General features: G+C 40.2%; 2 protein-coding genes across 2 annotated transcripts in view; one reads left to right on the top strand and one right to left on the bottom strand.

Moving 5' to 3' along the window:
- On the bottom strand, positions 1 to 12,421 carry LOC138004508 (ZP domain-containing protein-like). The gene is made up of 5 exons (XM_068851041.1): positions 12,105 to 12,421; positions 5,690 to 6,061; positions 4,276 to 4,495; positions 2,795 to 3,078; positions 1 to 1,741 (listed from the first exon to the last, which is right to left on the bottom strand). The coding sequence occupies exons 1-5, from the start codon at positions 12,187 to 12,189 to the stop codon at positions 1,650 to 1,652; spliced, it is 1,053 nt and encodes a 350-aa protein (XP_068707142.1). The 5' UTR covers positions 12,190 to 12,421; the 3' UTR covers positions 1 to 1,649.
- Positions 12,422 to 21,785: 9,364 nt separating this feature from the next.
- The window catches only part of LOC138004506 (ZP domain-containing protein-like), a 9,384-nt gene continuing 6,540 nt past the window's right edge, over positions 21,786 to 24,629 (top strand). The window contains exons 1-2 of the mRNA XM_068851039.1: positions 21,786 to 21,961; positions 24,617 to 24,629. The exon at positions 24,617 to 24,629 is cut by the window's right edge and continues 149 nt beyond it. Of these exons, the coding sequence (XP_068707140.1) occupies positions 21,913 to 21,961; positions 24,617 to 24,629 (62 nt within the window). The 5' untranslated portion in view covers positions 21,786 to 21,912. The remainder of the gene's footprint in view (positions 21,962 to 24,616) is intronic.

Genomic DNA, 24,629 nt, shown 5'->3' with positions numbered 1-24,629 from the left:
CGAAGGAACTCCCGCGCATTAAACTGACATTTTCTTGACTACCTTAAGTTAAACGCTGTATAAAAATTACTTTTACTTCTAAATGAATTATGGAAATATGCTTCACTTTCAGGTAGCCACGTTTTTAAGGGGCTTTTTTTTAGGAAGCAACAACGTAGAACAAAGGGCATGTCATTTTACACGTCTTTGTAGTTTCTATGAGAAGCAGCTTATGTTAGTACGAACGCTCTTCCGCACATGACGCACCGTGTTAGCTTTTCTTGTTAAAAAAAAAAAAAGACCAAGACCAGAAGCCCATCAAGGGAAGCCTTTACTCAACCCTTTCCCGAGTAAATGTATTTTTAGGAACAGGTTTTTCCCGCGAACAGTATCATATTTTGATTGGCTCCGCGCTGAATCTCCCGAGGGAGGCGTTCTATAAATAAATCTACTCTGGAAAGGGTTGACTCTCAGGCTAAGTATGGGAGATACAGGCTCCCCTTGATATGCTACAGCCATGCCGATCTGTGATTAATAATGATAATTGAATTGAGTGGAGTCCAATTTGGTCTGAAATCATACGTGTGATTTCAAAATCAAACGAGAGCGCCGCGCGAGTTCGATTTGAAATCACACCAACATTGCACTCCGCTCAGTTCAATTACCACTTTATTACATCCATTTAGAAATCACGCAATAATTATTTAATTGCTAAAATACAGAATTTTGTCAATGCCAATATTTTATTGATCCAGTTGGGGACAAAAGTTGCAAAATTCGGCACACAATGGTTTTCTTGATCTTTCAGTTTCTTGCAATTTGATTGGTTACCTTAAACAAGCCTTGAAATGTGATAGGTTGTTTTGTTTTAGTGTTCCTTTCTCATTGGCTGGGGAAATGGTGCGATTTAGAGCAAAAAATAGCGCAATTTGGGAATAAATCGTACTGCTGAGAGCCAATCAGATTGCAAGGATCACCAGTGATTTCTAAATGGATGAAATAGGGGCTGATATTTAACAATTAGACCCATAGCCCGCAAGGGCTACAAGTCAATAGACCATGAGACGAAGCCGAATGGGCTATTGACCCGTGGCCCTTGAGGGCGAAGGGTCTAATTGTTTTAGTATCACCCAAATAGTCGGACAGAAAAGGCAATAATAAAGTTAGCAAATGCAAGTTAAAGAAATACTTATTTGGGAAAAAAACGAAAGAAAGCGTCACGCTTTTCGCTACTCCAGGACTATTATTTAGTCCTCTAGTAGCGTAGCCAATTAAAATGCAGGATTTGCATTAGTCCACTAGTTGGGTGATACTAAAGAGTCTAAAGAGTTTAAAGTATTCACTTCAATGCCAACTCTGCCAATCTCTTGTGGACGTAAACCATACAGAAGCTAACAAACCCCACACCCTTAGCTTTCAGAATTCTTCATTGTTTTGGTAGGAAAACTTACCAGTTTCACTATTTTCCTATCCACCATCGTGGAGCAACCGATAACCATCTTTCGATGCGATATTCATTACTTATTAAATAACAATTGTTATCATATATGTTGCCTTTCTCAGCTATCTTGGAACTGCATCTTGCACGTAACGGTTAGAATCCCTCCAACAAAGCGCCTCCCTTTTTCAGCTTTGGATCAATAATTGACATGTCAAATGTGATTGGCTGATTACATTGCCAACAAACAAGCCAGGCCCAGTATCATGATGATTGCTTCCTTTTGAAATTTGACGAGGGAAGAATGGGATTGGCGAACCTCGCCTTCAATGAAAAAAAGAACAAAGCTAAGACAAGCGACACACCGACACACAGAACAACTTCTTCCCTTCAAGAAAATTACCAGATCGCTAAATATTGATATGATTAAGGCTTTTTTCCTTTTATTTTACAAATAGCGTGGGGTAATTTACTTGTGTAAGTATGTGTAATCAAATGGCGACGAGTGAAATTAGGAAATAATTTCACGCGCGTTTTGTCAAAATTCTGATAATTTCCCGAGCCTTTAGGCGAGGGAAACTATCAGAATTTTGACAAAACGCAAGTGAAATTATTTCCTAATTTCACGAGAAAACCATTTGATTACCTTTTAATGTGTCGTGGGTGACAAATTACGCTCACAACCGTAATTGTAAAATCGCTCGAGTACTTTTTCCAACTGCTCGGGAAGAATCATCTCCAGGTTTTTTTCAAGGCTATTTTCGTCACACCACTTCTCAAAAACTCTCACCCAGTTAATTGTGCTCTTTCACGTATTTAAATTTTCTGCCGGTTCTTTTAATTTCGTAACTTCTTCAAAGGTCACTGTCTTAAATCTAGACGCCATCTTGGCTCTGATCGAGATACAAGAGATGTTACCATGGCAATTTTGTAATTTCACATGTGAAATTATAAATGAACGCTGAAATTTCGCGCCTAAATTAAGGAGTAATTTGTCACCCATGATATTATGCAAATAATCGTTTTGGCCGCCATGCTGGGTGGCAAATACTTGCAGCTCTTTTCTACTCTCGATTCAGGGCGAACGTTATTTGCACCCGACCACCATTCAGCCAAAGAGCAACAGTCCCGCAAAGTGATATACCTGGTATGGTTCACTTCAGCCTCGTTTTCAAGACGAGTGCGACGTCGTCTTTATGAATATCGGTTTTCATTCACTTGTCAAACAACACCAGTTCCCACAACAGTTGATTCGAACATAATTATTTTGGGTTGCAAAGACCTCCCGAACATAGATTTCACGTAAACAATCCTTTGGGTGTCATTGAATGACCAATGAAACATAAGCTGATAATGTGCACAAGTTTATTTCCTTACCTATAACTATAAGACCTCTTTGTGACAAAACTCTCACAGGTCCAAGAGATGTGACTCCTTTTCGCAGGGATTCATTCGTTTCATCACTTCGGCGTCTTCTGTTTCCACCAGGATTTTGCAAACATCCTTGTGCGCAACGAGTTGAATTAGAGTTTTTCGCACAAACGAGAACTTCGCAGTGAAGATACATTACTTGAGCATTATCAATCTGGAATGCTGAGAAACTAAACCGCTGATACATGGAATCTGAGTTCTTGTAACTCAGGTGCTTATCAATGGGACAGCTAAAAAGAAAATCAGTTAAATTCCCGTTAGCTCCTTGAGCTTCCGACTTTCTTGCGGGACACCATGGGTTCATCTCAGGTCGGACCAACTTTTGGGGGTGTTTGATTAACTAAGGACAACTGAAAGTGCTGCTAACCTTTATTAAGGCAACTGGAACTGGTTAAACTGAATATATTCTCGAGGAAAGAAAAACGTTGCCCCTATTTGGTGATATTTTCCGAACTTTCAGTTGGCCATCAAAGAACGCAGTGAGTGAAGGAATCTATGAGTTTGGTGTTCATGCCTTTTGTCTTACTGACGTCAGGATTGGGAGGGCTGGATTAGACCACCAAACAGACTGCATGTCGGAAACAGGATCAATTGTATACCCATTCTAAATTTAGTACTCGTCGTTTGCCTCATTGTTAAGGCTTGTTTATGTTTCTGTAATTCAATTTTCATCGGATCTTGATCCAACCAATCATATCATGTTAATCTAGGGTGTGCCAGAACAATATCATCTTTGACCTTTGAAATATTGTATAGATGACCTTTTTTGGAACTGATTTTGAGTGACTTCCGTTCTACTTGTGAGAATCTGTGAAGACGTATACTTACTTCGGAATTAACAACAGTTGAATTTGACACTGTGGGCTTTCTATTTCCACTCCCCACATGCAGATAGCCGCTTGAGTGTGGCGTTTTCCATGTTATTTGAACCATTAACTAAACGCTATAAATATGGGTTATTGACCAAGCGTGAGGTCAGGATGGCTGGATAGTGGCCAAGTTCTTTTTATCCTGTTTATGGACGAAGACGAAGTCGAGGTCCATAAACACGCAAAAAAAGAACGAGGCCACTATCCAGCCATCTTGACAGAACAATTTTGGTCAATAAAGGATTTATTATATGACTTGAAACACCAAAAAATGATCTTTGATCTTGCGGGACCAAGCGAGAAATCCCGAGCGGGCAAGATAGCTCCATCTTGCCCGCTCGGGTAGCCAATCACAGCCCGCGATTTGGTTTCATCTTGCCCACTCACGGAGCTAGTCATGTAATAAAACGCAATTACTCTCGTGCGACTCGCTGTTACTACAGAGCCTGCGCGCGCCTGTGCATCATAAGCGCTCTGCTCTAATTCTGCAGAACCTTTGAAACCTGCGCATGCCCGGCTGCCTCGTTTATCAGTAATCTGCATAAAATCCGAGCTCACCCATCTTTAATCAGAGCGTGAAAGTCTGTATCATTTGGATCCCGTGAAGGTGTTGCACGGCAATTGTCGAGAAGCAGTGACAGTCCGGTAGCGTTTGTGTGCACCCTGACTTGTAAGTAGATATTTTCACCGATGTGAACTTTGACAGGAAACTGTGTGAATTTGCTGATGTATTTGTCTGTCTGGTACATATTGGTCTCAAATACGAACGTACCATATTCTACAATGAAAAAATACAAGAATAAATTTGAGGAAATAATTCCGGAAAACAGTTTCAAATCGCCGAAGCAATTTGTCTGCTTTCTCACAACTCAACGGCCTTTGTGTAATTCGGTGATTAGCATCAAAATTCATTTATGATTTGTGATAGGGAACTCTCAAGAACTTTCACATTGCCATGTGATCTTAGGTCGTGTACCCAGTCTAATTTTCCCAACAGAACACGTTATTAACTGTTTTTAGTCGAAACGCTGTTGACTCCTGGGAAGAGTAAAAACCAGACCTCTGCAAGTTGAGAAACTGGTTAAAAGCCCGCGAAAACTACAGCGTTCGCTACGCATGCTTTTTCAATTGTTTGAACATCATCATCATCGGCCGGCTGCTGCGCAGGCGACTGTAAGCTTGCTCCAGCCCTTCCTGTCGTTGGCGAGGTCGGCTATTTGCTTGGATGTCAACTGTCCATCATCATCTCCAAGGAGGCGTTGGATGTACTGAAGATAGGATGTACTTTGTCGTCCCAGCCTGCGTCTGCCATGTGTTGGGAAGTATAGTGAATTGCGCTGTTTAGGTGTGATAAGAGACTATTCATACAATACTTTATTTGGATTTTGGACATGACTGCGCACATCCATTATATCTTAACCCCTAACCCTAACACCTTTTGATCACGCGAACTGATTCTCAGACGCTTCCGGACGCTCGCGGCCAGAATCCGGCTACGTTTAATGCTCGTCCAACCGCGGAAACGCTTTTTCACAATGACTGCAAAATTCTCGCGCGCTCATTGGTTAATTTTTATTGTCAATAAGCGGACAGACACATAAAGTTATAATTTATGCAAGGATAACGTGATATTGCTTGCGTCAGATTGAAGTTTCTCGCATTTTTGTCTCGCGTTCTTCTCGTGTTTTGACCCCTCTGCCTTTTTGTTATTGTAAAAAACAAATTGCTTTGTTAATTTTCTTTCTAAAAGAACCGTGGCATAGCCGCGAACAGGCTCGCCAGAGTAATGGCGTGCTCGGTCGAAAGGCTGGGCACTGAGGCAAGCCCCGCGCCCCAGTCCCCAACCTCTCAACCGAGCGCGCCTTTACTTGGAAGCGCCTGTTCGCTAAAGAACACCAAAAAATAAAACAAATCGACTAAACTAAAACTATTTACCTCGACAGAAAACGACCTCACTCTAAAACACACCTACCTGGCTGTGGTTCGACGATGACCTTCGTCTCGGGTTTGAAGGAATGCAACGAAATCTTGGCAGTGGCGTAGTACAAACATCGTAGTCGAAACTGATAAGCTGGCTCTCGCGCTATGGGAGAACGACCAACAATATCCGCGTAGACTTCGTTTCTAAAATCAAGCAAATTACCGAATGTCCCGGACACTGTGCCACAATCACCAAGAGGTGCGCGAATAATCATGATCGTGGAATTGTGAAAGGTAGCTTGGCATTTGGGATCTGTTAGATGAAGCGAAGATGGATCGATTTTCTCGTAGTGTTGTCTTTCCAAAGTGAGTTGCATATAATGCGAGGTACATTTGACATGGATTCCAGCGTAGTCGTTCCCGCCTGTCGATGGAAAAAAATCACGTATTACTCAATTCAAAAGACGCTCGACAGAAGAAATGGGCTCAATGCCATTTGGATTGTCACATTGGAACTTGAAACAGAACACATCTTTTGTTTACACAGTCCCACTTCAAATACATGAATGATGGAAAGTTGTAGTGGGCCCCTTCCATCCTTCATGTATTCGTAAAATTGAGGCCCTTGACTTTGCAGAGCCCGCAGATCAGCGGGACACATTGTCCATTCAGGACCAAGATAAACGACCTACTGTAGCTCCCTAGGAGTTTAAGGGTAGGTTCGATTGACCCTATTCCGGAATTAGAATACGCGGAGTGATGATTTTAAAACGGTATGTCTGGCGTTTTGAAGCAACAAGGATAATAAAGATATGTTTAAAATAGCATTTTAGCAGGTGTTTGACAATGTTAATGTGAATCTCCTTAAAAACGAAGGATTTCTAACTTCTCTTCCACGTATTCCTATTCCGGAATATGGTCAATCGAACGCACCCTTAGAGGTCGTAGGTTCGATTCCTGTGTAGGACTCTGATATTTCAGTTGTCCTTTCGTCCATTCGATCTGCCTTTAGTACTGAAGAACAACATTGGGATTTATGCCGATGACTCGACCCTTTATGCATGTGCGCCTACCTTAGCTGACGTCGAGGAGAAAATTAGACCTGACATTGACGCAGTATCGAAGTGGGCGAAGGAAAATAAAATGAAAATCCATCCAGCAAAGATACAGTATAATTTCGACCAGACAGAAAATTGCAAATTCACCAAAACAAACTCTCGATCTTTCAGTTGACGGCATGCAACTCTCTAAGGTTGAGTCAGAAGGTGTCTTAGGAGTATACATCGATAGCCATCTCACCTGGAACGAACATATTGACATACTGCGCCAGAAACTGCTTCAAAGAATTGCAATTTTAGGAAGAGCTCGGAGATATCTCCCCACCAAATATCGATTGCTTCTCTACAATGCAAGTATCAAACCACTCTTTATGTATTTGTTGTACTGTTTGGAGCAACTGTAGCCAAACCAACCTAGACCAATTGTTTAAACTTCAAAAACGCTGCGCTCGATTAATTTTGGACAGTCCTTGGGATGCACGATCTTTTGATAATTTTCAAAAGCTTAAGTGGCTGCCAATCGATCAAATGTTTAAGATCAAGAAACTCGGTCTTTCAAAGAAAGTTATTGATGGAAGAGCACCAGAATACCTTACTGTAATTTTGGACAACTTTCGTTTTGAGCACAATTATCCCACAAGAGCTAAAACATCATACCGTTTACCGAAACCAAGAACCGAAGCAATGAGAAGAACATTCTTTTATTCCACCATAAAAGACCTCAATGTTCTTAACTTAAACCCAACGGCTTCTTTTAACTCCATGAAATCTACGCTAATTAATAACACTGCCCTAATTTATACGGTGGATAATTTTAAAGTTAAAAAGCTATTCTGATTTTTAAATATATATATATATATTTTTTTTTTAATATCATTGTAAATATCTTTGTAAATAGATTCTCCATTTTACTTATCTATAGGCTTTTATCTTAATTGCTGTAATTTCTATTCACTGCTTTTGTTTTTAGAGGGCCACTAGGGAGAATACTTTTATGGTAATAGGTGTTACCCTCTTTAAATAAAGGTTATTGTTATCATTGCCAAGCAACTTGTATCCCATCCTTCTCACGGCCGCATTACCCTTTTCCATCATTTCATTTACTTGTAAAAATTGAGGTGTATGCCTTTGTAGAGCCTACAGACCAATGGGACACATTCCATTCAGGACCTATGTAAACGACCCAGCTCTCCAGTGAGTTCTAGTAGCTCAATGGGTCGAGCATCTGACAGGTGTTATTGAGGTTAGGGTTCGAATCCTTCCCCAGGACTCTGATTTTTCAGTTGTCCTTTCGTCCGTTGCCAAGCAACTTGTATCACTTCAATTGGCGAGCGCGAAACGATTTAGATGGTGAAGACGCGTAATGCGCCTCTCGCTCGTCTTAATTTGGGACGAATTATATAATGAGCAAAGTTGTCCAGACGTATTATGCGGCTCTAGTATAAAAATGGCTTGTCCCGGGAAGAAAAAAACCTCGAACCCAGGCCCTCCCTCTCCTTTCTTACCTTGTCAACGACATGGGGAGAGAGAGAGAGCGCGCGAGTTGAAAGTGATTCGCACACAAGCCAGCCTCAGGCCTTCCAGAAGGCTGTACTTAGCGGCGGACAAGAAATCTCACGCCAGAATTGTAATGGGAAGTTGGTGTATATTGTCGTTGTCTTTTAACTTTCCCGCAAAGCGATGTGTTTGTATCATATTTTGCTCAGCTTGACTATATAGACATACAAAATTCAAGAATAAAAGTCGGTTTTGTCCGCCGTGCGCTGTTCAACGCGATTTTCGGTGTTACTTCAGAAACGAAATACATGTCCCCCGACCACAACCTCAGTGAATTATTAGCCTGCGAATATAGCCGCCTTTTATCGCTATAAACCGCGGCGGCGGCGGCGGTTAGCGATGAGAGGCGGCTGTATTCGCTGGCTAGTGAATTATGGACTCTTCTTCCCATTAACAATAAAGTTGACAGTTACTTGTGAAAATACGTTGTTCGTGGTTAGTCTTACGAAGCTCGTTTCATCCCACCAAGGGACTCATCAGAGACCTTTCTGCTTGGCAAACTCGTTGGGCAGGTTGGGCATCACGCCCAAAGTCCCGTTCGCTAACAAAATTTGCTGTCATAATTTTGTTAGCGAACGGGACTTTCGGCGTGATGCCAAACGAGTTCGCCAAGCAGAAAGGTCTCTCTGATGAGTCCCTTGGTCGGGATGAAACGAGCTTCGTAAGACTAACCACGAACAATGTATTTTCACTTCTTCCCATTAAACAACTAATTCACTGATTATATTCCCATCCTCGACAAATTTGAGTAGTTTTTTACGTCTATATATGTATTTTTAGCGTATGCAAAATATGCCTCCAACTCAAAGGAAAAAGACAGCCTTTGTTTCTTGTTTGTTACTTGACAATCGATTAATCGTTCTAAATTTGGATTGTTCTGGGAGCAAACAAATTAACATATTCACATGGCACTAAGCATCAATTTAAACCAGCGTGAAAAAACCGCATCCAGCAGGAAATCACGCCAACCACAATTATCGTATTCTTTTTGCCTTTCTGCGACATGGGCAGGGAATCGCTTCAACGCGTTCTATGCGCACCATGTATAATATGGTTAAAACAAAACCGACTGTTTGTTTCCATATGGAATTCTTAACGCTCACTTTTGATCACAGTATACCGCCGTGAAGTCATGTTCCTGTAATTTTATATGAGTACTGTGAACTGCATGAGATCCAAAAAGCTACTTGTGGTAACACAGAGGTCGGAATCTTTTGGTTACGAAAGATATAAGTCACTTTGAAATTTCGTCATAAATACGAAGCAAACATAAAGTTCTTCTCCAACAGCATCAACATGCTATTTACCAAGCGTTGGTGAGCCGGTAAAAAATCCAGATATAACTTAACTGCGACTTTCAATTTAGTGGCATTAAGACCCTGTGAAAGAGATTGCTATGTAATGCCTTTCGCCAGAGAAAGAATTTAATATGTTCAAACTGGGAAATTAACACGATGGACAGTGCACTATAACAGACAATTAACGTACGATAGTGAGTGTTTACCGAAAAGATGTCTTGTTAACAAGTTCCTGAGACCCAAAAGCACGCCTGTCGGTTTTCACATGGGAATTTTTAGCTGTTTAACTTGTACAGTACTTTCATTACTGAAATGACATATCGATTTTCAGTTCGATACGCGTCAATCATCTCTAACTACGAATGTGGCCAGGCCTGCGAGAGTGAGGGCAAGGAGATACGAGTTCGCGCGAGAGAGCACGCGAAGGACACGATCTTCACGTTCTCTTGACAGGCCAGCAGGGATGCGCGAGTATTCGACAAGTCGAGTACGAGTCAGCGCGTGCACTGCAGCATTAAACCCGGAAAGCACTCAGACCGGAATAAGCTGCTTAACAATTCAGTCGGACTATTTAACATTATAATCCTTTATTATAATCCTAAACATGTCACCGTATCCATCAAAGCATCGCTGTTTTTGGAAAGGGTCAAGATTGTCTGACATTTTAACAATACAGTTGGCTAGCAATGCAAATGTGTCTCGATAAAAGAACTGCAATAAATCGGTGGCCATTGTAATAGTTCTTCACGATACGCCGGCGGCATTCACGCATATTTTCTCTCTTATTGCAGGGAGACAAAGAGGAGCCGTTATTTGTGGCAAATGAGACAGTATAAAACACTAGGCCCCAGTTGTTCAAAAGGTGGATAACGCTATATTTATCTGTTATTTCTCTATTTATAACTTAAGAATGCACATCTGATCATAGTCATGTTAAGATGCACACTAGAAATGAATATATTATTATTATTATTATTATTATTATTCAATGGATAGTGCAATAGGTTTCGCTATTACCTATCCACTGGATAGTGATTTATCCGGCGGATAGCGCTATCCATCGTTTGAACAACTGGGGCCAGGTGGCGAGATAATAATTAATTCTATTTTGCTTACTATAAACATACAAACACTTTACCAAAGTGATGCTAATATAAACAGACTATTTATCTATAATGCGACAGTGTTGGGTCTCTCTACGAAGGCCGAGTATTCCTGGTCGGAAAAAAACGCGAAAAAAATTCTGAATAATGCACATCTCAGATGACTTGCCCATTGGAGTTTCTGATGCTTTGCAACGATGCACAACACGTTATTCAACAAATTAAAAAGCTAATGGGCCTATATAACTCGGCTATGCTTGGATAGAAACATGAAATATTAAAATATGACATTCGATATTGTAAGGAATGTATGGTCATATTTCTATAGTCGTAATGACTTTTAAGCTGCACGAGGGCAAAAAAGTAGATACAATATTATGTTCCAATGTCTTCGTCGATGCAACGTAGTAGTAGTAGTGGTAGTAGTAGTAGCAGCAGTAATGTGCAACAATCTGGATGATTCGCTTGACACTACGACGACCGCTATTTAGAATACCAAATATATTTCGTCGTGGCTATGAGAAGAGTTTTCAAACATCATGGAATATCAACTCTACTTATCAACTAATAAATCCTTTAAGACAATTAATTTTTTATTCGAAGAATAAAATAAATGTACCAAGCAGCCGACAAATAAAACTACTGCATTTATTTCAGGGTTTACGGTTTTCGCTCAAGTGCCTGTGATGGCATTCTTGACAAAATGTTCTTCTCTTCTCACGATGTTTTTGCCTTCCTTCAAAACCATAACAATTAACATTCTGTGTAAATATTTTAAAGCCGCCGAACTATAACTTACCCTTCATTTTAAAATTAGCATACAAAAACACAGCATGAGGCAAACTTTACCTTCTACGCAAAATGTACTGCTATCTTTATTCCACGAGTTTTTTACTTTTAACTTCAAATTCTCTTTAGTAAATAACATATATTACTCTGACGTTGTGTAAATATCTCCAAGGAAGATTGCAAAATCGATTGTTTTTTGAGTGTACAATGCAGAGTATTTAAAAGTTACAAACACTCGCTTCCCACCTCCTAAATCTTAGATATTTCATGAAACATGGCACACGCATTTAAATATACTAGGCAAAAGGAATAAACGTGATTTTGGGAGAGCTTTCACCCAAAAGCTCATGGTTATATTTACGTTGTCACAAAGTCCGACAGCAGCATATCAACGGAAGCTGATCCTACTAGCCACGCATTTCGTGACGTCTTTATTTAATAAAAGGAATATTCTCCCCAGGAAAGGAAAAGCACCATAACTTATAAACCAAACAAAACCAAGAACTAAAGAAAGGGGTTTTTGTAGCACGCTTGTACTTTACTGCGCTGTCTTGTGACGAACGAATCGGATGAAATTTGCAATATTCCTTGACATTTGTTTATATATCTGCCTCATCAGAGCGCTTTTAAAACAAAAGAAAAAAACAAAAGCGTTCACTTACTTTTTGCAGCTTTTACGATGGATGCAAGAGCGATAAGAATCCAACCAAGGCAATTCTTTTTAGACAGGGACTTGTTCGATATCATCTTTGTCCCTGTTTGTTGTTAAGTCTTATCCAGCTGGTGTTGATGCTTTTATGAATGTCAATTGCTTTGCCTGTGTCGATGATTTCGTTGCTCTGGATGCTTACGTCTTCTCAAAAAACTGGAATAAATTCGCAAAGGAACACTATATTGTTATAGCCACAAGGTTAGACATAATTTTGAGCACAGGACGGTCATGAATCCACCATGAAAGCGACTCTGATAGATCGATATCTGTTATCCGCTGACCGACTATGATCTCTGGGAAGTTTCCAGTTTCATGACACAGACAGACACAGACATTGAAGAATTTATGACAAAGGGCAAAGTCTCGATCAAGTGTACCACGCAAAAAGAACAATGAGCACAAGATTCGCATTTACAAGCCGATCACATAACGTCACCAACTGAGGACAGCAAAAATTCGCAACTTGCTCGTTAACTGTAAAACATTTTGGCAAACGCGTGTAACCACGCTGAACGAGCGCGTGTTCATTTTGTATTCCGGTCATTTGGGCCATTTCTTCATTTCCTTGCGTCACGCTCAAGTGGCTATTATATTATTGTTTCTGTCGCGTGCATTTCTAATTTTTAACAATTGTTCGAGAGACCGCACCCTGTGATAAAATTGATCATGAACACTGCCTAGCTTTTAGCAATGAAGTTTTGTTTAGAAAACTGGCCTTCCCATTTCATAATGGCGGATCAAATTTTCCCACGGTTCCGAACCGTCTCATATTAGAAACACATTACATCAACGCCAAGGGCAACTTGACCTTTCTCCAAACAACACGGAAAGGTTAGAAAACAAATAAGAGTCATGATAAATCCAATAACTCGTCTGCGCTAAAGTAGAATGATCGATCAAACAACTGATAAAAATCCAGATTCATTTTTCTTTAAGCTCACGCCCTTGATCAAAACTGGCGCCGTGATATGTTTTGTCTATCATGTCTTACTTTCTTAAATTCCATTCAGCTTAAATAAACTGCTTCTAACATTACACAGCTATATTTAAGAATAGAGGTGAAATAATCCGATATGCATGAAAAGGCGCTGAGAACGAGAAATGCTTTTAAAAGTCCGCCCCAGTTGTTTTTACTCGAATCGGCCTTTTGAAGAAGTTTCTCAACAGTTCTCTCAATATTAAAGCCCGTCTTCTGCCCGTTTCTGAGATATCATCGGAGGAGGGTGTTGTTTCAGCCCTTTTGCTCTTGAGCCATAGAACCGAAACATTTATAGCCGTGGTCACACTGCAGACTTTTTACCTTTCCAGTGTGACCCATTTTTCCCCAAGTGGATACGGAAAATTCATTTCGCCAGGTAATTATCCAATAAAAGCTCGTCGGCGAATGTCTATGACAGATCCGGACATACGACACTCTGTGAGGTCATCTGGTAAACCTTTTTGCCGTCACAAAAATTTGGTTTTATCAACGGAGTTGATAATGTAAATTGGCCACCGTACAGAGATTCTAAAAGGTCAGAAGGGCTAACGCTCGAACGGTCAGCTTTTAGAGTCTCTACAAAAATTTGGTTTATCAACGGAGTTGATAATGTAAATTGACCACCGTACAGAGATTCTAAAAGCTGACGTTTCGAGCGTTAGCCCTTCGTCAGAGCGAATCAACTCCGTTGATAAAACCAAAATTTTTGTATACTACTTCCCTACCCGACGCAGCACCACAGTTTCTTTAGAAACTACCCCCTTCATTCTTTTTGCCGTCAGTTAACTTTGTTTTAGCGCGAGGACGACGGCACAATTCAGAGCAAGTATTTGCTTTTCGTTTAGAATTTGAAATTTCACTTCAGTCTTAGATGGATTTGGAATCTTGCGGTAACCAAGGTTATTACAACGGCTTGCTATTCAACTCTCGGCGCGAAGAAAGCCGTCCATAACCAGATCTGGTCAATTTTGCCTTAGGTAAATCGATTTTACCTGAGCAAAAGTGTGCAGTGTGACCACGGCTAAAATTGCGATTTCACAACTTTCATGCGGTGTGTCACCGCATATTCGCCTCTTCTCAAATTTATCAATCCACATCAAGCTGTGCAGTTTAGGCTTTCGTGTCGTGTGCTTATTGGCTAAGTATTTTTTAAAATGTGATCACCTTAAGATCACCTTACAAAACAACCATGTTTTATTAATTTCTCTACATGATTCCAGTGACAATTAGTTCAGAATTTGTGATCGGGATGAGGCCTCATACAGCGGGCCAATGCATCCCAGGCAGCTTTACTACCGAGTAGGCGAGCGTTCAGGAGGGCATGTATGCCAATACGGATAATAGCTGTAGTTAATTCAGTGTCAGCTAAAAAAAAAAATGATGGCTAAAAAAAGTCGCGTTTTGAGTGACTTTGAGTGCTCGTTTCCGCTTACATTCCCCAGACTGACTCTTAAGAGAGACTAACAGATCACATGGGTTTACATGATGGCTAAAAATCTAAAGAAACATAAAAAGGAAGCCTCCACATATGACAAACATGCTGGACTTAAGTCACGTGATCTGTAAGACCAAATGTCAAATTCAATGCTTAGCTTAGCTTCAAAGTCCTGATAATTTCGTGGCCTGGAAATCGTGGCAGATAAATTGCACCACTATTTACATTCGTTGACCATCGGCCTATCAATCATTGGTTTGACCGTGACTATCTTTCACTACCTCCTCCTTTTTCGAACTTCATTCATGGCTTATGCATGGTTATGGAAAGCACCGCTGCGTCTGTCTTTCCCTTCAGTGAAAGTGCACGGTCTAATTGTCCTAACGTAATACGATTAATACAAAGAAATGCCTCCAGGCAGATCTATCCTCGACATATACGGACAATTCCATAATTTGTTACACACCGGGTTACACGTAAAAAGTACACTTGGCCCCCTGGCCTGGCTATCAGCACGTTCAGTTTCTGTTCACCACCTCCATTGCACGGCTCGTTGTGATTTTCACATGATTGTTTTTCCGCAACATTTACACTCTTTTCGGCCAGTCTTTTCTGAGAAAGAAAAATTTCAAGAGGATCAGAAGAGCTAAATGCTCTACTTAATTCATTTACCAAGTAATTGCGTTTTAGAAAAAAAATGACGAACTTGGTAATGTTGAGTTGTATTATCCATTTCATATAGTACAGGACCACAGGCTTTTGGCACGAACATTACATCAGTGTGTTGAAATTTAGTTGGAGCGTGTCAGCAGCGATGACTGATTGAGCAAGATCACAGCAGAAAACGCAAAACCTCCGATCATATTTCATTGAAAGTGGGATTCCAAATTAGCAATGTAAATACCGGTATCATTCATGAGCATGCATACAGTTTACGACCACTGCCTTTTTGTAGGAAACAGGGCTCAGGTATGTCAGTAACAGCCGTGGTCACACTGCAGACTTTTTACCTAGGTAAACTCGACTTATTGACAGTTTACGTCGGGAAAGAGAACACGAGAACACGAGAACAATAGAGTTTCCCTTGACAGCCTACCCCAAAGCGTTAACTAGAGAAAATTCATTTCCCCAGGTAATCCAAACCCAGGGTAGCGTGACCTTTCACGATTTTTTCACTTAGGTAAAATGAAACCCGAGATGAATTTACTTTGGACAATTTTGGGCTTATGTGCCGTGTAAGACGGACTAGTGATGTCTTATAATTTGGCCCCAGGTAAATTGCCTTTACCTTGGTAAACGTCTGCAGTGTGACCGCGGCTAATGAAGCGGCTAATGAAGCTCTGGAGCATCCGAGCCTCGTGTGCCTTCGTGCTTTCCACCCCTATACAGTTTATGACCTTTGAGCCCTGATCGTCACTTTTCCATCCCATAAAAGGTGTCGAGGGTGGAAGCGGAAAAATTGGATCTCAGTAATCGTTATTCCTTCCATTTTCCCGAGTTATTCATTATCAAAAATTTTGTCCCATATTCATTTTCCTGTATTCGTTATTCTTTAACGTAAACCGTAAAGTTCTTTATTCCGAATGTTCGAAAGCTAAATATTCCTTAGTCATTTTCTTTATTAAGTCGTTACAAGTAAGTTTTTATTCATTGTTCCGCTTCCACTCCCGAAAAGGTGATAAGCTAACTGACCATGTACTCAGTACGATTTTCCAGGCTGAGATTCTATTGATCCTTCCATCACTCTTTGAGTCTTTGAGTTTTTGTTGCTATTGTTGGTGTTACTTTTATTTGCTCCGATGATCTTTCAACTTATGATCCTTATTAAATGACAAGTAGCAATCATACCATGAAAGAGACGACAAGTTGGTAAAGAGATAAATTATACAGTTCAAGCAAATGTTAGTAACCGCTGTTTGTGTTTTATTCTTATTCAAACTTAAATGGCCCCAAGAACCAGTCTATGATGCTCTTGTCTGCTTATCTATTAATTTTGAGACTTCTGACACTTTTAGGAAGGATTTATTCTATTTCGCAATTTGTTGTTTGTTTCTTTGTTTCTTTGTTTCTTTGTTTATTGAAACCATTTGCAGCTGAAAAGCTGAATAAGTTAGAGTAAACAATACTGGCATACCTATGAGTAATCGTATTGTAAAACGCGGGAAAACGACATAAAAAGCGTTTCATGTATGTATAATGCTGGCTGTCACCTGACTCTTGGTATTCCTGTGCAAGGACACTTTGAAATACCTGTATATATTTGAGTGTTGGCATGAATTGTAAAGTTCCTGTTGTCAACATTTACATGAACCCGGACTAACGGCAAACCATCCGATCTCTCGGCCAAAAATGAAACGGAGCCGGAGCGGAGCACCCATCGATTTACTCGCAGCGTGTTTAAATAATCACGCGATAAAATATCCTGCCAGCTGCGCAGGCTATTGTAGCTTTTAACAGGAGTGGCGCGCTATATCACGCTATTTTGAACTCTCTCAGAACTCTCTCTCTCTCTCTCTCTCTCTCTCTCTCTCTCTCTCTCTCTCTCTCTGAGAGATGCCCACTGAAATTTCATCTCACGCCTTTTCTACGAATAGAGTGCTAAATTGGAAATTCATACCTTCCGGCGAAGATTCATCGCACAAACACGACAAGGCACTGTATGTTCAAATGCGCCTTTTTTTCAGCAGGGCACCCCTGCAAACATATCTATTAATTACAAAGAATACACTGAGAAAATTTTACGACAACGTGGCTAAGAAGGAAATGCCTACAGTGATGAAAAATACGACAATTTATCTGCCGACCTGCTCAATCAATATCAGTTCTTAAACTATCATGAGACACAATGAAAACATGAAGGGTGTTTGATAGACGGCTTCATGAAGTAAATTCTCAATCACCTCGCAACGATTTGGGGAAACAGGATTTCAGCCCTTCACTAAAGAGCTTTCCAATTACTCTGTATCATGATGTGGCTTAATTTTTCGCATTTTGACTAGTGATGAACGTGTCCTTCTTCTCATTGTCACGACTATCAATAGAGGGACTTCATTTCTTCCTAGTCAAAGCTGAAGATCTTTCAGTAGAAGGCATGACACAAACGTTAAATTCCACGCCGCTGCAGGAAGGAAAGATATCATAAAGAGCCTTATTTCTGAAGCAAGCTTTTAATCGTTGTTCCGCTTAAGGTGGGATTACTTTAAATTCGTTTTAGTTGGCATGATGACTGTACTTCGCCAGAGCCTCTGAGCGAGGGCGTTACCACCGTCTGTCTAACAATAGTTATTCATGCGTCTTTCCTCAGAGGGGATTAAAGATTTAGTACCATATTTTTCAATGCAATGTAATGTAAATCTTTCTTGTTCGGAATAATTAATGCCGTGTGTTCGGACGCTTTGGAAAATACCGCCTAGTGAATGAGTTGTGGAACACACTGAGTTTGCTTGAGTTACCGCCTGATGTTGAAACGGCATCCAACAGTTAAGGGTTTTGTTTGCTTCGTGCTGTTGAGAAAAAATAATGCAAACTTATTGCTGAAATGCAAAATGGTGCCTTTAGCTCCCACGCAATTCCAAAATCTTTGTTTGTTCAGACATATTTAAACAGCGAGCTTTGCTGACGCAGAAAAAGCTAATTCCGGAAACTTGTCCGACACTCTCGCGCGTTGAGTGAGGTAGGACTTCCGATTGCAAACCGTTCATTGACAGCAGAGAATTCATCAAGGGAAAACAAATGACCGATACCATCAAAGCACGGAATGCATGTGGTTGGATTGTGGATGACAAATCTGTTTCAGTAGAAACTCAATTTTCCCTCTTAAAGCCCTACTCCCTATGCAATTTAAAGGCGATTTGAGGGGAATGTTTTAAAGCAACCTCAGACAAATTTCAAAGCCTGTTATCTCATAAGCTGAGATAACTAAACAGACGCATAGGTCTTAGCGATAAAATTATTTTCGGAAATGATGTGTCTGGGAGAGCTGTTTTAAGTTCTTGGTTTAGCAGTGCTTAGACTTGTCTTTGTTGTCCGCTTATCCAAGCAATTGAAACATTGGGAGAACTGAAAGCATTACAGATTATTTAGACTTGCCACAAGTCGACTTCACGAGAATCCCATGTCTTGGTGAGCGAAGCGTGATTTTTCGGACGCGAGGCGGATGAGCGAGAGGCGATCGTCCTTCGTCCCGCGCGCCATCTACATGAGATGAAGGACTTTTCGAAAGTCTACAGATTATTAGGTGTCAAGTTGCTGAATTTTCTTCATTGTACATCGAACCCTTGTTTAAAAACCTTGTTGCACGTTTTCCGAGCTCAGGAATACTTAGCGATTAAAAAGCTTCAAGATTAAATTTGCCAGTTTGGCAAGCACCACTGAGCTACATCCTTTTACAAGCATTAAAATAATCCATTGAAATGGAGAAAAACCAGGGTGGTTTGTTAATATGTATGCATCGTAAGGTGTTCCTATTTCGCTATAGATTCACCTCAAACGTCTTCAGGGAGGAATTTGAAACTGTACGGAACAATAAATTGGTCCACTAAGCGAACTTAGCAAATAAAAACACGGTAGGTGATGAAATGTAAGAGTAAAACATCCGTCAAAAAAAGAAACTCGGGCTCACTGACTCACGAGTTCGAGTTACAAATAAACATATTCTACCTTGGGTGCCAGACAGAAGATTGCTTTTCCGTGAACCGAGGGACTAATACGCCGATTGGAAGCCAACAGTTAACGCAACGTTGGTCTCGAAGCGCGCGACGTTCTCTCAGACTCTTCTGGATCCAGGGTACAAACGAAAGTGAAAAATCACATTACAATGGGATCGTCTAACATAACCTCGCAAAATTACTCCGGACACACATGATGTTAAAAATTCCGGAATCGAATGTTCCCACCGGTGCACTGCATTTTCCTTGCTGTGACGATGATTTTTTTTTTGTTTTGTTTTGTTTTTGTTTTTTTGTTTTTTTTTGGGGGGGGGGGGTCAATTGTAACACTTTCGAGACAACAAATGCCTTGCAAAATTATCTTAGCGAGATCTCAAATATTGACCTCTTGACACGAAATTAAGAAATAATGTAAGTGTTGTACGCAGCAACCTTTTATTCGAAATAGCTTCAAAGATTTAAGGAGGCTCGAAAGGGTTTTCGGCTGAGCGCGCGCGCGTAAGCCACACACGCATTTCGTAAGCTGCTCGCGTCAGCTCATGATTCAAATGGGTCACCAGAAATAAACAAATACCGCCAATTTCGCTCCCCTTTCTCCTAATTCCTATATATAAGGAATATAAATAGACAACTCCTATTCTCGAAAACTACGAAACTTCTACACAAACGGCTTAATGGCACTTAAATCCGTTTGTGTTGGCCTGTAGCTCCACTCACGCGCGGACTCGAGTGAGTGGGTGACGCATGCGTAAATGCTGATCTTATAACCCCCTCATTTTTCCTGATTTTGCAACTTTACTCGTTTATATCTCTGCTTCCGGACGGTGAATTTTTTTCATTTTTTGCATGTTAACTTAGATTAATTTAAACCGTTTGTCTTTCAAATTTAAAAAAATTCTGTAGGTGAAAAAAAAAGTTACAGACACATTTCAAAAAAACTGATTTTCCCGAAAAACTGGCCTACAGATTTTGTTGAATTTTAAATATTTTAGAGAGTATTTCTAACATTTCCTGGTGACGCGGAATAGGAAAATTTCACCGTCCCGTTTCTTCAAAAAAGACAACATATGTAGATTTTAAGGCTCAAAGAAATGCCTAATATCGTTGCTATGGTAACGTTATTTTGGAGCAAAATATAATGTGAGAAATCTACGATGGGTACTTAATACCCTGGCCAAATTTCGTCCTGATATGATTACCCTAACTGTATCTAAGGACAGAATGTGTTTATTTCTTTGAAAAATTGAGAAACTATTTCGAGCCTCCTTAAAGCTGAGAAGCCAACTTTGGAACACTTTCCTGAAGCCAATGCCAGCTCGTTACAGATCTGACCTTTGACCCTGCCTTACCACAAATGATATCTTGTTTTTCTAGAAAGAGTGCTAAAGAAGAATCGCCAAACCTGAAGAAATCCACTCACGCTTTTGCTTTCATTTGTTTGGTAACACATAGCGTAAGAAATTTCTTTGAAGACCTTTGGACAGATTTCCCTGGCCCCTGCCGTGACAAAATGAACCGTCTTAAGAGCAAGTAATTTTTTGGTCCCTTAATGAGGACAGATTAATCAGCCGTGTCAAATGCAGTGCATGATTGCTTGACTGATATCCTTGAAGATGAGATTCTGAAGATGAACAAACCAACTATCGCTCCGTTTTCGACAATGAAGCTTATTGATTGTTTTACGTTTTTATTTATGACATTGAGCCAATTTAGATCTTTTAGTAGTATGCAAATATCTTTTATAAGCGTTATTTTTATTTGCCTCAGGCTTAACTCAAAGTTCTATTGCTTTGTTTATACTTAATCTTTATTTTTCCGAAAATTAAAGCCTATCTTTTTTGAAGACGAGAGCAGGTAGTTTTCTTTCCCTCGTTGAAAACAAAAAGATTTGTTTCGCCGGAAAGGTAGAACGTTGAATGACTCGCTTTTGACGTAGATTCCTCCCGTGCTCTGATCGAAGCTAAGCGCCTTCTCGATTACTAAATATTCATGAACGCCCCTTTTACAGAGGACTGCAAACAGTTGAGCTTTGTTTGAAAACTGTATAACTTTAAATTAATTAGCACGAAAGCCTCGCTGATCTAAACACGTGGAAAACGATCCTGCGTTCGGCAGCTAAAAAAGTCAAGTATAACGTACGAACGTAAAATACAACTTACAATAGAACAAGATTCGATTTCTATTTCTTATCTGTTTTAGTTTTATGCGACTGTAACCGACACTTGTCAGTCATCGCAGACAGCTAATTTTACATGACTGGCCGAGAGTACTTCAACTTCGCGTCAGCGTGAACAGAGGAATTTTCCGTCACTTCAATGTTTTATTGTTTAAATTCGGAGTCAATCGAAATATTTGGAAGTTAAGACTTCCTCTGCACTAACATCTCTCTCTTTCCCTTTTTAAATACATATTTCATATATTTACTACTTAATCACGCAAGTGTCATGTGGGATGGAGTTGTTTGTTGTCGCGCCACACATCGTCGAACACCATTGGCTGTCGCTTGTTTTTGCATGTCTAATCAGCATTCATTATTATAACTTGCGCTTAGGACTGACTCTTCACTCGGTTCACCGGCTGGGTTCTGTCAACATCGTCGCAGCCCATACTTGACTCTTTGGTCAGCCTTGAAGGTAGACTAGGGAACTGTAAACCAAGTAACTATCGCGCAGCGAAGATGTTTTCTTACTATTTGGTAGTTTTGATGCTCCTGGGCCTTTCAAATGGTAAGCTGTTTTCACTACCTCAATCGCCCTTAGTATTTGATTACTACAACAAGTTTACTCCAATTCTAATTATTCAATGTAATTCATCCCGAGATTGTGAAGTTCTTTGTATATCTGCTCGAGACTCACTTAATGTGGGCAGCACCCAAACCTTCTCAGGCACTCAACAAGGGTCAAGTCTCTTCATAGCGCATATTCTATATCGTGATGACTGCCTGTGGAGTGTATTCACAATTTTTGCTATCAGTGTGTTGCAAAGTGAGTGCCTAAAGCTGTTGCAAACATTATCGTTTGGTTGAGCGGCTTTTCGCTCTCACTGGTTTCGCTTCTTGAGCGCATGTGCTTTCTAATGCATCAATATCAACAGCCGCTTTTGTTCTGTTTTAAAGCTTAACATGATGGTCTATTTCACAAAAAGGAATTCACTAATCACAAAGCGTTGAGTCGATCTTGTAGCAAACACGGCTACAGCTTATTTCAGAAATATTTAAATAATTAATTTTTTCTGAAATAGCATTAGTGAAAAGCTGGCGAAAGCTCTGGTAGCGTCGAGAAAACAGTCTCGATGTCACGCACCAGTGCAAACACGATTTGTGAATTAGGCGGCGGTAAGCAGAAGCTTGGTACTTTGTAGATAATTAACGTCGTGTTTGCTTATCCAACAATCAACTTTTTCCTCCTTTACGAATTTCGCGTTCACATCACTGTTTTCAGTGCCTTAATGTTTGCGTTCATTTCTTGTAGGTGTGGTAACGAATATACTTAACCGTAAATATCAACGTTAAGTTCTTTCGTCCTTGAAATTAATGAATATTTATAGTCAAAGGTTAGCAGTTTTCTTTAGGAATTTCAAGGATGTGTTTAGCATCATTGGAAAATATTTGCGGTAAGTGAAGGGCGTTGGAGCGAGCGCTTTGAAGAGCTACTATACCCGTATAGGTTCTAGAAAAAAACAGTTTTTGCTGCAAAATATAGGCGAGCACTTTTAGAGATAGATATGTTTTTAAATTAAGCAAAGAGGGTGAAACTTTAATTGATTATTCACTTGAAAACCTTGGATTCCCGCTGAGAGTATTTGTTCCTTGGGCTGGTCTCGAAACAAAGACCCATGAAATAGCCGTTAGGCAAGCAAAGTGGTCACAAATCGTTTTGAGATTCAAAAGTGTTGGAAAGCTCCTAGGTAAGTCTACGTCTGTTGATAAAAACAGATTCGACTGGCATATTTGCGTTTCTTTAAGAGTGACCTTTGCCGTCGCACCAATGATATTCGATATCGAGGGCATAAAGAGGCTTTCACCAGCAGACTTGCAGATTTGGAGACTTGTTCTTTACGATGCAAAAAATGAACAAAAAGAGTTGGAGATATACGACATATTTTCAAAGCGATCTTTGTCATGAAATTATCGTCTTGCAATGACACAATAAATCATTCTGTACAACATGTATGCCTCAAATCCAGCACGGGAGGGCTTTGTTATAATTGGCTTTCAAATGACCGCGCGCGTCTTTCTGCAAACCACAATCTCGACATGTGTCATAAATCGGGGGCGCAAAATAATACATTGCGACTAAAATGACCATAATCTTCACTATGTTTGTTTGCGCCCTATAATATCCACTGATCAAAACGATCTCTTTAGATTTGGATGGGTTTGTGAACTGAACCACATCACACTTAGAAAATTAAGCAAATTTAATTGACAACATGCCTCCCTTAGACCATTTGTGAAATGAAATGGAGGGGTAGGCGAGGTAGGAATGTGCTGGAAAGTCCAAGATGCTGCCAGTTACACAAAAGCATCTGTTTTCAATTCGTGTGACTCTAGATGATGAAAGGTTTGCAATCGATATTGTCTAATCCTCTAAGTGCAGCGATATATGGTTTCGTCTATGTATGGACGTCAAGGCCTAAATATGAGTTCAGCTGCAAATCAAGCATTGCACTTTGAATAGGAGTTTATTGGCAAAATGCGCTGCCTGAAAAATGAACTTTAATTTTCAAATATATCTGATCTGAAATACGATACGAATTAATTATTTAAAAATCCTAATAGGACAATCGTTGGATTACTCGATTTGTTTAAAGTGTATTACTGTGATAGTAATTGAGATAGCCTGCGAAGGCAGGCGTATTTCCGGCGATCGTTTGTCTTCCCCGAGAAACAGAGGAGAAAAACGACGGCTGGAAATACGTCTGCGTTTGCTGGATATAATTAAGAGGGCCTTGCCCTTGTTGTTTTGATTGAAGTATATGAACAAAATCCCCACGCCCAAATGGAAAGCCAGCGGAGTTAGGAATATGGCTGGTTGGTATATAGCATCTCTCAGATCCGGGATGACTGGGCATTCAAATCTTCCAACATGGATAATGCACAAGGAATCGAAAAAATTTAGACCAATGGAAGATTAGTAGAAAAACGAGAATTTCAAACATTTGAACAAGTCGAAATCGTTTAAAATACCATACAATGTCCCGCGCTTAAAGACTACTCGGTCCTTTCTCTCGATCGACGGCTACAAGTTCGTAGGCAGTTTAAGTCATAAAATCAAACCGAGCCTGGATGCCTCTAAGGCTTCTCGGGTTTCACAACCAGTTCCCTTTTATCAGCATTTTTTTTTTCAATCCACACACTAACCGCGTTCTTGATGCTTTAGCCCAAAATGCAAC

Source organism: Montipora foliosa, chromosome 5 (assembly GCF_036669935.1).
Source record: "Montipora foliosa isolate CH-2021 chromosome 5, ASM3666993v2, whole genome shotgun sequence".
Classification (NCBI taxonomy): Eukaryota; Metazoa; Cnidaria; class Anthozoa; order Scleractinia; family Acroporidae; genus Montipora; species Montipora foliosa.
This window is presented reverse-complemented; position numbering and strand designations above follow the sequence as displayed.

Coding starts and splice junctions, on each gene's coding strand:
- LOC138004508 (XM_068851041.1), bottom strand. CDS start 12,189: ATGATATCGAACAAGTCCCTGTCTAAAAAGAATTGCCTTGGTTGGATT. Junction 6,062..12,104: donor CATCGTAAAAGCTGCAAAAA/GTAAGTGAACGC, acceptor TTCCATCGACAG/GCGGGAACGACTACGCTGGA. Junction 3,079..4,275: donor CACGCTCTGATTAAAGATGG/GTGAGCTCGGAT, acceptor TTTTCTTTTTAG/CTGTCCCATTGATAAGCACC.